We start from the raw sequence: 16,048 nt of genomic DNA, 5'->3' as shown, positions 1-16,048 counted from the left end.
CGTCCTCACTTTTTTTCTCTGTGTATAGATAATTGTTATTTGTTTAGTTAAATTTTGTTTGATATATATATTTTTTTGGCTAGTACCTATGTTGTTAGTAACTGATTCTTGTAACTTGGCTTTATGTAACTACGCCAAAAACAAAGAAACTACACAAATAAAATATGTACTTGATTTCCCTCAGGTGTTTTCAATTGAGAATATCTCGTTTTTTTATTTTTCTTCTTCTTTTGTACAAATAACAACACGGTTTTTTAAGGATAATAACAGAAAAGAATCAAATATTCATATTAGTTTATAAATCAGCTATTGAGGGTCCTTGACGATCAGCTTTGGTCTGTGATCTTTGACGTTTTTGAAAGAGACGTTCACGGGCAGCTTTCTCTTGTCTGTAAAAGGACAAAAATTATACATATATCAATTTCAAGAAAATAATGTACTTTGTGACAACTTCGACTAAGACAAAATAATACAGTATCTGAAAAATAAGATAGGAAACATAACTTGCCATCAGATGAATACACTCAGCCAATTACCGTATGAGTATTGGAATCAATAGAACAAATCTGTCAATATCTACAGAGGGTATATATTATTTAATAGGCCCAAAACGTACCTCATCGAAATAACGATTTAGACCATAGGTCTCTTTGGACCAAATCCGTTTCAGGACATTTCGAGTCGATCTAGAGATGTCCGTCCGTCTGTCTGTATGGCTGGTGTGATGTAAGAGTCCAATTGTCTTCAAATTACACACAAAACAATATTTTTATTAACCCAAGGTCTGGAGTGAAGATGGAATATATCGGTCCACTAATGCTGGTATCTCCAGCAAATTTTGAATATTCATGAAGATTTGCACATCTGAGTATTTGCATCAACACATGATCTGTTAAAGACAGTAAACCTCGGACCCCACAAGGCGTCCAAGTTTTGAAAAATCAAACCAATCATAAAATCCGAAATAAGCATCCGGTTCTCTGTCAATTACACACATCAGAATATTTTTGTTAACTCAAGGTCTGTTGTGAAAAATGGGATATATCGGACCACACCTTCTGGTACCTCACCCACAAACGGTAACAGGGTGAGATGAAAAAACTACAACCAACTTCAGACTGCTGTCATTTTTATGTCACTCGTCCGACAGCTGTTAAAGTTATTCCAGTGACAGCTCATTATATTGTTTACAAGCGCACAAAAGCATTTTGGTGAGAATTTTCCAGAAAAAAAGTTATTCGTGATGGAATTCAAGCGTGATAGTGTGATTTCTTTATATTTGGCTGGAAAACCACAAGTGGCTATCGTCAGAGCACTCCAGCATTTAAATGTGAATACTGGTAGCGTAGCCCGACGTCAAGGAAGTGGACGGAAGAAAACAGCATCATCAGCAGAAATAGTTCAAAAAGTAAAGAAGCGACTTAATCGAAACCAGCGTCGCAGTGACCGAAAAATGGCTCGTGAGTGGAACATATGGCAATATTCCATTCGACAAATATTGAAAAATTAACTCGGGGTAAAGCCATTGAAATTCCGAAAAGTGCATGAACTTATACCGCAACTGAAAGAAAATAGACTCAAAAGAGCTAAAGAGTTGCTTCGCTTTGCCGAAAGTGGTGAACTGCCGAATTTGGTTTCCTCCGCTCCGATGAGAAAACATTCGTTGCCCAGCAGTTTTTAAACAAACAAAATTATCGTGTTTAATAGCCAAAGAGGTCTGCTGAAAATGTGCACCTTCTGTTGGCCATCAGAACTCAAGCACCGGTCATGGTGATGGTGTGGGCCGCCATAACAGCCGATTTTCACTCTCCGCTCGTATTAATCGACCGTGGCATCAGAATTAGTACCGAATATTATTGCGAAAATATTCTGTAGGATGTGTTAAAGCCTTGGGCTCGCAAACATTTCGGCCGCAGACCTTGGACATTCCAACAGGACTCAGCACCGTCGCACTCAGCACGCCACCGCCACCCATGAATGGTTACAAAATGAGTTCCTCGCTTCATTTCCAGCGCACAATGGCCACCGAAAACTCCGGATATTAATCCGTTGGACTATTGTGTCTGAGGTATTTTGAAAAACAAGGTTGGCACTAAAAAATACCAAAGTGTCGATCAACTCAAGCAAGGCTTCGCCGAGAATGGGTCATAATACCGCAGAACAACACTCGGGCAGCGTGTGACGGTTTCATTGGCCGTTTAAAGGCCATGATTCGTGCTAAAGGGGACCAATAATATTGTGAAGAATGAATGGCTGACTAACTCAAGGTGGCTCCCAGTCGATTAATCTATCGATTGATGAAACTGTCAAACCACCTATAATCTATTATGTCAGTCGATATAAAAAGGCTCTCTTTGAAGAAAATTGCACTTGAAAACCGGTTGTATGGTATCTAGGCCGGTAATATCTAGAAAAAGAACTTACTCCATTCTATCAATAAAATTGTCTGATCCAAAAATCCTAATGGGAATATTGACACTGCAGGATAACGGTGGTCCGACTACTGCAGACAATGTGAGGGCGAAGAAGAGGTGGGTAAGATTCAACGTCTATAATGCCGATGTCCCAAGCTGCCAAGCAAGAGACATATGCTGTTCGGTAGGTGGGAGAAGGAAACTCGAACGTTCTTCTCAGAAGTAGATTCCATCATCATCCAGATGAGTGCTATAATGACTAGGCAAAATATTTCTATCCTTTCTTTCTTTTTTTCTCAATTTATATCTTTCCTATCATAACTAACACTTCCTAGTATAAACACAATAGGCCTATGATCTCCGAGTGGAGCAACTGCCTACTTCAGTATAGCTGCGCATCCTGTAACCTAATCCAACGCGTATAAATGTTCTTCCCCAATATAATTAGCACATTTCCATCTTGTGGGGAGCATGAACTATTTGTACACATTTTGGAACAATCTGATCTGGGTGACTTAACTAAACAATTGGTTTTCTGAAATCAGTGCACTTACCTTTTACGTAATTTTTCCAAAGTTTCTTCGGATGGTGGTGGAGCCTCAATTTCATATTCTCTAATTAGTGCGCGCAATTTCTCTAAGGCATCGGCCAAATTCATTTGTTGTGAGCGGGTCAAATCACTCTTGACTACATAGTAACCTTCTTTGGTGATTTTATTTTGCAGCTGAAAGAAAATAAGGAGTTAATTCATGTTCACAAATAAATAGTAAAAGGGACGTGTCCACTCAAGTTGTTATGATCGCAGTGATGTAAAACTCACGACTTTTATATGATATTTTTAATGAGGCTAAATCTGTACATGTTTCAGTTTTGCCCTCCCGTTACAACTGTGATCTAAGCAAGTTCTACAAGAGTTAAGGCTCTTGAACAACTCAATTGGAGTCCTTGACTTGAAAAAGAAGCTTCGGGGACGTACCGAATTTAAAAGTTTTTGGCGTGTTTTCTCTGGAATCCAATCAGCCTCGGCCAATTTGAAGCGTACATCAACTTTGGTGTTGACCGTATTGACATGTTGACCACCGGGACCCGAACTGCGGCTGTAGGTGATTTCCAATTTATTTATTGGTATAAAGCCGGAAAATTTGTCATCCTTGTTGGAGGGCTATTTGGGAAAAAGGGAAACATTAATATTACAATGAATATCCTAAATTTCAGAATGTCTTTTCACCGGTGGCGGCGTGTAAAGTTGCAAACGACTGTTGGGATAAAGTTTATCCAATGACAAGTCACTTCTGAATGAAAGATGTCTTCCTAAGACGGCAGCTGATGAATAGGTCTTCTCCAGGTTGCCATGGCTAAGGACCGATATGAAACTTTTGCAAATTTTATTCATTTTAGAAAATTTGAAGGAAAATTTGGCCAAAAAATGAGCCTTCACTTGTTCTCTCGTAACACTTTGACAATAGGGCTGGCAAATAATAGATAACAATATCGATACTTTATTTTAGATGAGAGTATCGATTAATAAATTAATTTATTTTAGATGAGAGTATCGATTAATAAATTAATTTTATCATACGAAATGCCAGCACTGTGAACGAGTGAACGAGGGAGGTAGGAATGAGACATGGGGTAACACAATCAGCTGGAAAATTCATTAAAGAGAGCCGTGTAACTAAAATACACCACACACATGTGCCTTTAAAACTGTAAACTGCATTATCGACACTCGAATGCGACTAGTTTAACAGACCTTGTGAGAGAAACGTCAAGACTAGTTTAAAAAGCATTACAAGAGAAACGTCAAGACTAGTTTAAAAAGCATTACAAGAGAAACGTGGATAGTTTGTTTTGATTGATAAATTAACAAACTTAACAATTAAGAACATAAAAACATTATTTTATAAAAAGTAATATGGACACAGAAAATAACAATTCCAAGGTACATAGCCACAATGTATTCTGTTTCACATCCACAGACAGGGTATTTGGCTGCAAACTATGGCCAATTGCGAAGACATGGCCTGACCAACGAAGGAATGAAAACCACAATTCATGAAGATGCGGGATGTGCTTCTAGTCCAAAATTTCAAAGAACATTAGCTGCTGCCTAAAAGGAGTCCCCTGGGCTAGAGACAGCAGATTATATTTTCATTTAGCAGAAGCTCACGTAGAAAATGTCATTCCATTGCTTTCTAGTGGATAATATAAGTTCCTTTTCATAGGCTTGGATAATAATGTATGTAATTCCTTTTCCAGACAACAATTAAGAATCCCATAAACAAAATTATTCGTGAACGATCGGCAGAAATTGTATCTGGCGGCAATGTGTTCTATAATCCTGTACAAGAATTTAATCGTGACCTGAGTGTATCGGTACTCAATGTATATTTTCAACAACTGCTGAAGGAGAGGGCAGCATCTAAAAAGAATCATAAAAAGGAGACCAATGGCAATAGTGATGACAAAAATGAAACAGAAGAAACATCGGAGCCGAATGCCATCACTTATAAAGCTGGGCCAAAATATAAAAATGGTCTACGTATTTTGGAAGCTCTGTCAGCAACAGGTTTGCGTAGCATACGTTATGCCAAGGAAATTGCTGGCGTTAAAGAAATCATAGCCAATGATTTGTCAAGGCAGGCGGTTGAGGCTATCAGAGAGAATGTAAAACACAATCGGGTCGAGCATTTGATAGAGCCAAGTCATGCCGATGCCATGTGAGTAGCACATCTATTTATATAGGAAATAAAATCATTCATATTAAAATTTTTCATTGGTTTATAGGACCCTCATGTACCTGTCAACCGCCAAGGAGAAACAATTCGACTGTGTCGATTTGGATCCATATGGCTGTCCAAATCGTTTCCTGGACGGTGCTATACAATCAATTGTGGATGGTGGTCTGCTGCTGGTCACTGCCACGGACATGGCTGTTTTGGCAGGAAATGCCCCAGAAGCATGCTATGTTAAATATGGTTCGGTACCGTTGCGTATGAAATCATGTCACGAAATGGCATTACGCATCCTACTGCATTGCATCGAGACGCATGCCAATCGTTATGGCAAATATATTGTACCTTTATTGAGCATTTCAGCGGATTTCTATGTACGTGTTTTTGTGCGTATTTTTAGTAGTCAAGCCAAGTGTAAATTTAGTATGAGTAAACAATCAATGATCTATCAATGTACGGGCTGTGATACATACACCTTGTATCCACTGGGTACGATTAAGCCGAATCCAACGGCCAGCAATCCAAATCAGGTTAAATTTGGCATACCCACGGGACCACCTGTGTCAGAGCAATGTGAACATTGTGGCCATAAACATCATGTAAGTATTTATGCTACTTTCTACTTATATTGCAATAACAAGTTTTCCCCCTTTTCTAGTTGGGCGGTCCCATTTGGTCTGCTCCCATACATGACAAATCCTTTGTCCAAGAACTCCTCAGTGCAATACAAAAAAGTCCCCTAGATGAATTGGGAACCCAAAAACGTTTAGTGGGCATGTTAACGGTGGTGCTAGAAGAATTGGACGATGTCCCCCTGTACTATACCTTGGATAAACTCTGCTGCGTTTTGAAATTAGAAATAGTTCCTATACTGAAATTCCGCTCTGCAATATTACATGCCGGTTATAAAGTATCATTCTCTCATGCCTATAAGAATTCTATAAAAACAAATGCTCCTGCCTCGGTGTTATGGGATATTTTACGGTGTTGGAATAAACGCCACCCGGTCAAAGAGGAACGCATGATTGACGGAACACCCATTAAGGCCATTTTAAGCAAAGAATGTACCAGAGATTATGAATTTGATAGTATTCATCCCGAAGCCAATCCCAAGAGTCGGAAACAGGCATTATCAAGATTCCAGGCGAATCCAACACCCCATTGGGGACCGGGAACAAGGGCTACAATTATGTAAGCTAGTGTATGATTACTTTTTATACCTAGAAATTATGTTTCTTTTTTAATTTCCACAGGATTGGCGAGGATAAAATTGAAAAAAGTCATCGCAATCAAAATAAGAAACAAAAACACAAGGTACAAGATTCTAATGCCAATAATGATGAAGATGGCAATGAGCCCGAAAACGAAGAATCCCAGAAGAGTAAACAACCCAAACTTGATACCACCAATACTACAGAAGACGCTGCTATGGAGTCATGATGATAATTTAAAAAAACTTATATATTTTTATAGGAATTTTACAATGTTATATGAAATAAAATCATATCCAGATTTTTTGATGGTCAAATCAAATGTTTCAAAATGAATTTATTAGCGGAAGAAAGACGATGCTATAGAGTCTTGATAATCTAAAAAAAGTATATATTTTTTATAGCGATTTTAAAATGTTGTATGAAATAAAATCATATCCAGATTTTTGATGGCCGAATCAAATGTTTCAAACTACTTTTAATAACGGAAGAAATTGCCATCTGCTGGTTGGCGAGAATATCCATTGTTCACCAACTGGGTGTGAGGACCGCTGTTAATTAATTTAACACTGTGCGGTGAAAGTTTTTCCTTAATGCCACCTGACAAAATATCGAAAATTAAAAATTTCCAAATCCCAACATCTTCCATGCAACTTACCAATTTTCAATGGATGACCCATTTTATCAGGTGTTGGCACTTTTACATCTCGCGTATTTCGAAGCACCCGAAATGTTTGCGGCATTGGACAGCATGTCTCTGTTTGCAGTACATAATCCACGGATTCTGGAAAGTTTTCTCGCGAGTGCACATAACGCGATTGCAATTGAAAATCTAACGAATCCTTAGGGATTTGTGATGTGGCCACAAAACGTTTACTACACCGCACCGATGACAGTGTTTGGTGGTAGAATAGACGTTCATAGGGTTTTAAATTGGCATACCATTCACGGTTGGGATCAATATTGGGCGGCGATGGAAGTGGACATATTAAACGTCCCTCCCGCTCCAAATGCGGAGCATAGGAATAATTGCGTACTCTTAACATTTTTTTGGTGTTTTCGTGGTTTTTCTTTTATTTGGGACTTTAAATTTAATTGGGGCAATTGTGTTATTTTATTTAGGAGAAATGTCAAATGGTGTTTGTTTATGAAAAATAACAATAACATCGAATGTTGCTATGTAACAAAAAGTAAATGTAAAGTAAAACAGCTACACTAGAGACGTGCATTTTAAAGAGAGTTTCACGACATTTTTCTCTCAGAGCAGCACTTTTATTTAAACTACAGTTTGATTATATGTGAGCGGGAGTTACATTATGACGGTTTAGATTACTTTTAGGTTAAATCAAGTACTGCAACGGACTCCTCAAGAACCCAAGAAATGGCCAATGATACATCAAAAATTGGCCCATGGCAAAATTAAGAAGGTAAAGTAATAATAACAAGATCACTACAATTTGGATGTTCCGTATTATGGAGACTACAGCTAAATGATATATGTTTTGAAGAACTTAATCTACCCACTGAGAACTTAAATTGCTATTTTTCAGTTGACATTTTTGGAAAATAGGCACGAAACTTTGGAAGTAGCCAAAAACAATGGGGTACCATTATTTAGCGGCCAAGTAAAAAAGTAGAAGTATTTTTTGGGTGAAGCAAAACTGAGAATCTGTAAAATGAAAATTAGGAAATTTTTTGAAAATCGTCGAAGTACCCCAAATCAGGAAGTACGCTTTTATGGGTGCTATAACAAATTAGACTTAAATATTATTTTTTTGCGAGAAGTTAAACTATCCACTGACAACGCGGAATATCAAATTACAGCTGATTTGATTGGATATCGTGAACTAAACTATTAAAATATCGAAAATCTTGACGTACCGTTAAATGGGAGCTATACCAAAATGTGGACCTACAATAAATATTTTTGAAATCCGTAAAACTTTCTATCGAAGATCAAAAATATCGAATAAAAGTTGAAAAAAATCAAAAAATGTCAAAATTTTGAATAATTATAGCCCATCTAGGGTCAACAGGGTCAACGTTTTGAATATCCATGAAGCTCATAAAACGCGAAAATAATATTCGATTCTATTAAGACTTGGCAAATCTCAATATTTCCATCGACACAAGATCTGTTGTGAAGATGGTAGAGATCGGACGACTCCTTCTGGTACCTTCCCCCCAAAGGGTCAAATTTTTTGAACATACATAAAGCTCATAAAACACGAAATAAACATCCGATTCTATTCAGACTTGGCACATCTCAATATTACCAACAAAACAAGATCTGTTGTGAAGATGGTAGAGATCGGACCATTTTCTCAGGTACCTCCTCCACATAGGATTCAAGATTTTGAAAAAAAAAAACGTTTAAAGAAAGCGAAATAAAAATCCAACTCTTCAAATTACACACATACAAACATTTTTGCTAACGCAAGACCTGTTGTGAAGATGATATACATCTGCGAACCTCTTCTGATACCTCACCCACAAATGGTCACAATTTCCAATATTTTTATCTGTCATAACTTGCGAAACAAGTCTGCGATTCTTTACAACTTGCTATATCTCAATATTTCTCTTAACCAGATATTTCTCATAAAATTGGATATAAATATTCGATCTCTTTCAAATCTCGCACATACCAAGATCTGTATCTGTAGATGAAGTATGAATACGGAACACTTCGGTCCGCTATATATGTTACCTCAAGCAATATTTCTAAATATTCTAAAAATTAGCATATATCTCATATAAAGTCCAAATCAGGCACGTTGTAATATTAATATCAGTTTAGGGTAGGGCTGGGGGTATACATATGTCGGCGAAACCGAGATATATTATTTTACTTTTTTTGAATAAGTGTTCCTTTATAAAATTCCCATAAAGAATCCACTTTTATTGCCTTGAAAGGCCTTGAGACAATTTACTTAAAAAATCCATCATCATTGCCTTGATGATCTTTGATAAAATTTTCTTAAAAATCCGCGTTTATCGTCCTCATGGTCCCTGAGGAATTTTACTTTAAATATCCAGCTGTTTAGCATTGATAGTTCTCGAAGCAATTTCTTGAAAAGATCTACATTTTTGCTTTAACCGTTCCTTAAAAAAAACATCCCTCAAAACCCTACGATGATTAAATTGTTGGACCTTAAAAAAGAATTTTTAATAAATCTAGGTTTGTTGTCAAGATGAGCCTTGAAAAAATCCAAATGTTTCGCCTTCATGGTTTTTGAAAGAAATTCCATAAGAAATCCAAGATTATTGCCCTTATTGTACTAAATTTTAACACTCCAACTTTATCCATTAACCCAAAATCAGACTTTACCAATACCGTCTAGTACAGTTCTTACACTTAGTACTCATTTCCAAAAGCAATTTTTATGTATCAACCATGCTTTCTGAAACTTCATTTTCCTACCAAATTTCACGTTTTTAGCTCTATACGTTCACACAATTTCAAACGCTACCAAATTTAGTGCATTTTTTCGAATTTCCAATTTCGTCTATTCTACATAACATCAAAGAAGCTTATTCGAAATTTCTGATTTCTAGCTTTTTATCTTCCCAAAACACTGAATTTAATACTTTCGTACTTGTTGGTACGTATTTGAAAATCCCCGTTCATACATCAATCCCGCAGCACAAAAAGTGTTCAGAAAACTAAATTTAGGAATTGCAACTCTATTACTTAATATACCAAGTCTAGTGCCGTTTAGTACTTTTCGTACTTTTTAAGTACATGTTTCCATAACCACCCTCAATTCTCAACCCTATGTGTGACCCCAATATCAGCATTACGAACCTTAAGACGCATCCGTTCACCAAATCCCCATTTTGTACAGTTCTTGGAACATATTTCGACCCCATTTCAGTGCAGTAACATGACAATCCCCAATGAAGTTAAAAAATAATTTTTTTTGAGTTTATTTAAATTATTTTTTATTCAAGAAAAATAATCAATTGCAATGTATTTATATCTATTGTATTTTTTAAAATGTTTCATCCGCCTTGTTTGAATGACGCCCCTGTAAAAATCATGGAGGTTAGTAAAATATCATGCATACATACCTTGTATTTAAAAGCAAACTGAAAAGACCTTGAGCCCCAACAAATTCGAAGGGTACCTCCTTGTAGTCCATACCTCAACCATCTATGTTGCCCCGACGGATTGTTGTTACCTTTCCTATAAGTTTTACTTTGTGGGGAAAAATAATGAAATCGAGAAGGATGGACCACCAACAGAAAACAGCATAACCGCCGAAGGACTGCCGCCACACAACACACTTTCATTGAAGTTATTACATAATTAAGAGATTGAGGCTGGTGGTGGTGGTGCTGCTGCTGGATGTCTTGATCTTATTAGGTATATTGAAAACTGGAAACCTGCTAACTGATCTTGCGACAACACGAAAATGTAGAAATCTGCAGCGAACTCTCTCTCTCTAGCTAAATACAGTTAAAGAAACACCATATATTTTGTTCTGCCATTATATAGACCAGACGACCCCGACCACCGCGCCACACCATGTTAAGGGCTTTTGTTGTATGTACGATGAAACGTACGAAATGGAGTTATGTCGCCAAACAGCCACACACGCCAACGATTAATGTTATTTGAAAAATAGTTGAATCTGCTTGAAACTCGAAACCGAAGTTAGATTGATTATAGATAGGCGGCTCAGCAGCTGAAGAGCAGATGAGAAAACGGCAAACCACCTACTTAAACTGCTGACTACTCTCCTGCACACGCACAACGCTGGCGAGTGGGTTTTCTTTGGTAAAGCGAAAGGTAATATCAGGTTGTTAAGCAGCCAAGAGCCACTGATGTCGCTGCTGATTCTTCGCGTTCTCTTCTTAAATGAGAAGTAGAGTAAAAGCTTTTTGGCCGCCATAAGCAAAACGAACAAATTTACAAACGTTTCATTTGCCATATATGGCAGAGCGGCCGGTAGAAGGAAGCAGCAACATGCAAAGTGACCGCGAAAAGAGACAGCAGCCGGTAGATCAGCAGCTTAGTTCTTAGGTGATTTCAAACACACAGGTTTATATAAAGCAGCAACAGCAGCAAACGCCACACAAAACAGCTTGCTTCACCCACACCATTTTATTGCGGCTAATGCCCACCAACATCTCATCATACTCCTTCTTTCTCCTCCTCTCCTAATACTTATATATTTCACATTTTTTAAAGATTTTTTCATTCAGCCTGCCTGTCTGCCTTTTTCACATTTCACATTCTGCTCTGCTTTAAAAGAACAGCCAACATAAACCGCTTTTATATGCCTGTATTGTATATAAAATTTTGAAAATTATTAAATTGCATATTAAAAGCATAAACAAAAAAACAAAGGAGAGAAAGGGCAATAGTGTAAATAAAAAGAAAGTTATATAACACAAAACGTTTAAAAAAAAAATGGAATTTTCTTCTTATCTTTCCCTCATTTATCTATAATGGTTACATTATTTTCATTTAACCTATCATCAAGTCCTTGGGTCTTGCAATACTCATATGTAGCATTATTATATTTATTAGTTAAACATGTATGTGTGTTTTTATTACAACTAATAAAAACTACAACTACCCTTAAATGCCTAATCCTACCCATATGAATTCAAGAGAAAACTTGTTGCGTGGATGGTGTAATAACAAACTCAAAATACGTTGATTTCTTTTTGAAATATGATTAATTTTATCTTAGATTGATTTTTTATAATGCAAATTATTATGATTATTTGTATGTTATGTATTTGTATGATGGATTTTTTTGAGACTACTACTGTATATTGTATTGTGTTTATTTATATTTTACAATTTTTATATCAAGATCAAAATGAGTTTGAAATATCAATTACATCCCAATATGGATGAATTTTCGTTATAATAATTTTGACATTGAAAATTTTGTGGATGGCGGGAATTAGTTGAAAAATGAAATATATAGAATGAGATGATGAGCGTTTTACAAAATAATAAATGTTATAAAGGAGAAATAAAAACTTCAAATAATTCATGTAGAGCAAAAAATGTTTAAAAAACAAACAAACATACTTTTTATATGCAGTAAAATGTTGTACATGTTTTGTTTTCTTCTTGAATTATTTATGCTATGTTTTTTTCACATCATATCTTTTTCTTTCTCTATTATAAGAAAATTATTTTTTCTTTTTGTTTTAAAGTTCTATTAATATGTAGGTATTTAGAAAAAAACAAATTACGCTTTGTTTTCTTGATTACTATTCTGTTACCATAGTTAAAATTAAAAATATCTTGTGTTTTCTAAATTAAAGATTTGTTTTGTTATACCTGCTGATACAACAGCAACATAGTATGGAGCTAAAAGTTATTGGAAATTAGTTGTCTCCCCTCCTTTTGCAGCCGCCAATAAATTTAGGGTTGTGGTTTAGGGATATCTGAAATCAAACAAAGATAGTTGAGTGAGTATAATGGACGATTCAAAAATGTTTTAATTATAGAAAATAATGACAAATTAATCGGAAGAAGTAAAAAAAGGTTGTAAGTTCGGCCCGGCCGAACCCTCTACCACTTAGAAAGAATTTGGCAATTAAAAAAAAAAGATCCGTTAAAAATTCTGTAAAAAATACGACGAGATGAAAAAAAAAAGAAAAAATCGGTGAATATTGTAACAAAGATCATCAAAATACCGAATATCGGGAGGTATCGTTATATGGGGGCTATACGAAGACGTGAACCTGACACAGACAATTTTCTGTCTTAGGTTGCAGTATCCATTACGAACTTCAAATACCATACTTCAAACAATTCCGGTGAACAATGTTGCTTAAATCATCAAAATACCGAATATTGGGAGGTACTACTATAATGGGGCTCTACAAAGACGTGGAGCTGCACTGACAATTTTCTGTCATAGGCTGTAATATCCATTACGAACTTCAAATAGAAAATTTAAAACAATTTCGGTAAATAATGTCGTTAAAATCATCAAAATACCGAATATCGGGAGGTACGGTTATATGAGGGCTATGTGAAGACGTGGACGGTCACATACAATTTTCTGTCTTAGGCTGCAGTATCCATTACGAACTTCAAATACCATACTTCAAACAATTCCAGTGAACAATGTCGCTTAAATCATGAAAATACCGAATATTGGGAGGTACTACTAAAATGGGGCTCTACAAAGACGTGGAGCTGCACAGACAATTTTCTGTCATAGGCTGTAGTATCCATTACGAACTTCAAATACTAAATTTGAGACAATTCCGGTGAATAATGTCGCTTAAATCACCAAAATACCGAAAATAGAAAAAATAAGGATTTATTATATGGGGGTTATACCTAAACGTGGACCTACATGGCACATTTTCGATATCAGAAGTCCTGAAGACATGATATACATTTGAGTACAATACAGATGAATCGGACGGACATCGCAAAAATGTATATTTCGAGGTGTAGCAAACGGAATGACAAACTTAATATACCCTCCATACTATGGTGGAGGGTATAAATGGATCCCTTTTTGAAACAGGTCCTGTCAACAAACCAAATACAATTGTGGGCAAATATTTTGTAAGCCCTTATGAATCTTCAAATTATTTTATGCTAACCAATAAGGCCTAAATTGGCACCCCATGAAGAATGAAAAATGAAATTAATCCAATTTTGGTGGACAAGTCCTGGCTTCAATTAAAAAATATATCCTTAAAAACAAAACCATAAATCATTAACTTACCTTCATTTGCACTGTTTTGTTTGTGCATTTTCATTGACACATTATTTTTCATATGTTCTACTGCGACTACGTGATAAACTTCGTCCTCGATCGGCAATGCCACCCAAACCGGCACTTGATAAGCCATTACGGCTATCGCTACGGCTTAGGGAACGTCTGACGGGACTGCGAGAGAATTTAGTGCGTCTCACTGGTGATCGACTTTGTGGTGAACGCGAACGTGAATATGAACGACGACGGGGGCTGCGTGAACGGCGACGTACGGGTGAACGTGAGCGACGACGACCGCCGCCACCACCACCACCTCCACGACGACCATTGTTGCGGCGATTGTTATTGCTAGGTGATGTGGGACGACCATAACGTGCCATTTGGACACGCAACTCCCTGCCATCTAATTTACGACCATCCATAGCTTCCAAAGCTTCTTCGGCATCACGTTTGTCATAAAATCTACAATGATAAAATATTTAATAGATTATTAATTAAAAGAAATTAGATTAGATTATTAATTAATGTAAACAAAAGAAAAATATTGTAGATTTCGTACGTAGGTCATCTAGTAATTATTTGGTAGACAACAGTTGCAAATTGAAAAACAATTTTTATAGCACCTTTCTGCAAATGTAATCTTCACTAATATATATAAAAGACTACAGTGGAAAAGCAGATAGTGCAAAAAGAACTACAAAACAAATCTATTGGCCAATTTATGAGATATTGAGTCAATCCACTGCCTGAATTAGAACTGAATAATTCGACACCATGGCCGGTAGTACCTTCTGCCGCCTGTGTGTACAATAAGGCGGCATATATGGTATACATACACAAAACAAAGTGCAAAATTAAGGCGTAAATAAATGAGGTGGTTAGTTGCATCTACCGCTTTGGTATTATTTTCCTTCAAATTTTACATAATTTCTGCAGATATTTACTTATAATCAATCTACACAAAACACAAACAATAAAATGTGGCACTTACCTAACAAATGCAAATCCCCGGCTTTCACGGGTGTAACGATCGCGTGGAATATAAATGTCACCAACATCGCCACAACGTTCAAAGACACGTCGCAAATCTTCTGGAGTTGTACGATATGTTAAATTATCAACCTGGAAAGGAATATTTGTAAAACAATATTATCATCATTCGGCGACCATGTGAAAAAAAGTAATCTTATATCTGAAATGACGCCATCTTGTTTTTACACCAACAAGGCGTCGTCATCATCACCCATTATCTCAACTGATAACCCTTAAAAACTCCAAATTCGACTTACCTTTAAAGAAATCATACCATCAATACGTGGTGGTGGACGTCCTCCATTGCTGTTTCCACTCATTCTGCTGCTACGACTGGTCATACAAATTTACCCAATAAAATTTTTTAATTGGAAATGTGGTATCCTAATAAAACCGTGGCACGGTACTATATTAAATATGGCGGATGTGACAGCTGCCGAATGCTGACCCTACACTTCACAGAAAAACACGTCCACACGGCAAGAAAAATTAAATGCAAATGAACGATGATAGGTAACTCGACTTTCGATTAATCGTCTAATCGACTTTTAGTACTCAAAGTTCTGATAGTCATAGTCGACTTTGGACTGTGGTGAAAACCAAATAATCGACTAATAATAATCGATTTTGCGACTCTTTGGTGCATTTTAAAAACAATTAATTTAAAAATGTAAAAACGTTTCCAACTTTGGATTACTTTAAGAATCAGAATCGGTTCTTTGGAATTTGGGAACGTTATCAAATACTCCGTTGCTACTTATATAACATGTAAATGAATGAATTCTCTCACAACTCTGATAAATAGGGATGAGTAGATCGACTATTGAATAATAATAATGTAAAAACAATTCCATCTCCGGATTACTTCAAGAATCAGAAGAGTTTCTCTGGGATCATAGTACATTATTAAATGATTCGCCGCTACTAATATAACATACAAATGA

At 36.3% G+C, this 16,048-nt stretch overlaps 4 protein-coding genes across 4 annotated transcripts; 1 reads left to right on the top strand and 3 right to left on the bottom strand.

Annotated features, from left to right (window-relative positions):
* Positions 1–158: 158 nt before the first annotated feature.
* LOC131803378 (large ribosomal subunit protein mL62-like) lies at positions 159–3,892 on the bottom strand. The gene is made up of 4 exons (XM_059124613.1): positions 3,643–3,892; positions 3,391–3,576; positions 2,969–3,138; positions 159–389 (listed from the first exon to the last, which is right to left on the bottom strand). The coding sequence occupies exons 1-4, from the start codon at positions 3,805–3,807 to the stop codon at positions 296–298; spliced, it is 615 nt and encodes a 204-aa protein (XP_058980596.1). The 5' UTR covers positions 3,808–3,892; the 3' UTR covers positions 159–295.
* Positions 3,893–4,197: 305 nt separating this feature from the next.
* LOC101899661 (tRNA (guanine(26)-N(2))-dimethyltransferase) lies at positions 4,198–6,606 on the top strand. The gene is made up of 5 exons (XM_011297020.3): positions 4,198–4,356; positions 4,674–5,134; positions 5,202–5,748; positions 5,808–6,340; positions 6,403–6,606. Exons 1-5 carry the CDS (start codon positions 4,330–4,332, stop codon positions 6,587–6,589), a joined length of 1,755 nt encoding a protein of 584 aa, XP_011295322.2. The 5' UTR covers positions 4,198–4,329; the 3' UTR covers positions 6,590–6,606.
* Positions 6,607–6,723: 117 nt separating this feature from the next.
* Positions 6,724–7,509, bottom strand: LOC101899832 (cilia- and flagella-associated protein 276). The gene is made up of 2 exons (XM_005174870.4): positions 7,019–7,509; positions 6,724–6,960 (listed from the first exon to the last, which is right to left on the bottom strand). The coding sequence occupies exons 1-2, from the start codon at positions 7,404–7,406 to the stop codon at positions 6,839–6,841; spliced, it is 510 nt and encodes a 169-aa protein (XP_005174927.1). The 5' UTR covers positions 7,407–7,509; the 3' UTR covers positions 6,724–6,838.
* Positions 7,510–11,874: 4,365 nt separating this feature from the next.
* LOC101898053 (serine/arginine-rich splicing factor 2) lies at positions 11,875–15,623 on the bottom strand. The gene is made up of 4 exons (XM_005174860.4): positions 15,362–15,623; positions 15,064–15,194; positions 14,082–14,534; positions 11,875–12,777 (listed from the first exon to the last, which is right to left on the bottom strand). The coding sequence occupies exons 1-3, from the start codon at positions 15,443–15,445 to the stop codon at positions 14,123–14,125; spliced, it is 627 nt and encodes a 208-aa protein (XP_005174917.1). The 5' UTR covers positions 15,446–15,623; the 3' UTR covers positions 11,875–12,777; positions 14,082–14,122.
* Positions 15,624–16,048: the final 425 nt, after the last annotated feature.

The sequence above is a fragment of the Musca domestica genome, unplaced genomic scaffold (genome assembly GCF_030504385.1).
Source record: "Musca domestica strain aabys unplaced genomic scaffold, Musca_domestica.polishedcontigs.V.1.1 3, whole genome shotgun sequence".
Taxonomy (NCBI): domain Eukaryota; kingdom Metazoa; phylum Arthropoda; class Insecta; order Diptera; family Muscidae; genus Musca; species Musca domestica.
This window is presented reverse-complemented; position numbering and strand designations above follow the sequence as displayed.

Bases quoted from the DNA above. Each gene is read 5' to 3' on its own strand.
- LOC101898053 (XM_005174860.4), bottom strand. From the start codon at position 15,445: ATGACCAGTCGTAGCAGCAGAATGAGTGGAAACAGCAATGGAGGACGT. The intron at 15,195-15,361 runs GTAAGTCGAATT...ATTCCTTTCCAG, and splicing joins ATGGTATGATTTCTTTAAAG to GTTGATAATTTAACATATCG. The intron at 14,535-15,063 runs GTAAGTGCCACA...TTATCATTGTAG, and splicing joins CGGGGATTTGCATTTGTTAG to ATTTTATGACAAACGTGATG.
- LOC101899832 (XM_005174870.4), bottom strand. From the start codon at position 7,406: ATGTTAAGAGTACGCAATTATTCCTATGCTCCGCATTTGGAGCGGGAG. The intron at 6,961-7,018 runs GTAAGTTGCATG...ATATTTTGTCAG, and splicing joins GGGTCATCCATTGAAAATTG to GTGGCATTAAGGAAAAACTT.
- LOC131803378 (XM_059124613.1), bottom strand. From the start codon at position 3,807: ATGAATAAAATTTGCAAAAGTTTCATATCGGTCCTTAGCCATGGCAAC. The intron at 3,139-3,390 runs GTACGTCCCCGA...ATTTTCTTTCAG, and splicing joins GCCAAAAACTTTTAAATTCG to CTGCAAAATAAAATCACCAA. The intron at 390-2,968 runs GTAAGTGCACTG...GTCCTTTTACAG, and splicing joins TTGGAAAAATTACGTAAAAG to ACAAGAGAAAGCTGCCCGTG.
- LOC101899661 (XM_011297020.3), top strand. From the start codon at position 4,330: ATGGACACAGAAAATAACAATTCCAAG. The intron at 5,135-5,201 runs GTGAGTAGCACA...ATTGGTTTATAG, and splicing joins CCAAGTCATGCCGATGCCAT to GACCCTCATGTACCTGTCAA. The intron at 5,749-5,807 runs GTAAGTATTTAT...CCCCTTTTCTAG, and splicing joins ATTGTGGCCATAAACATCAT to TTGGGCGGTCCCATTTGGTC.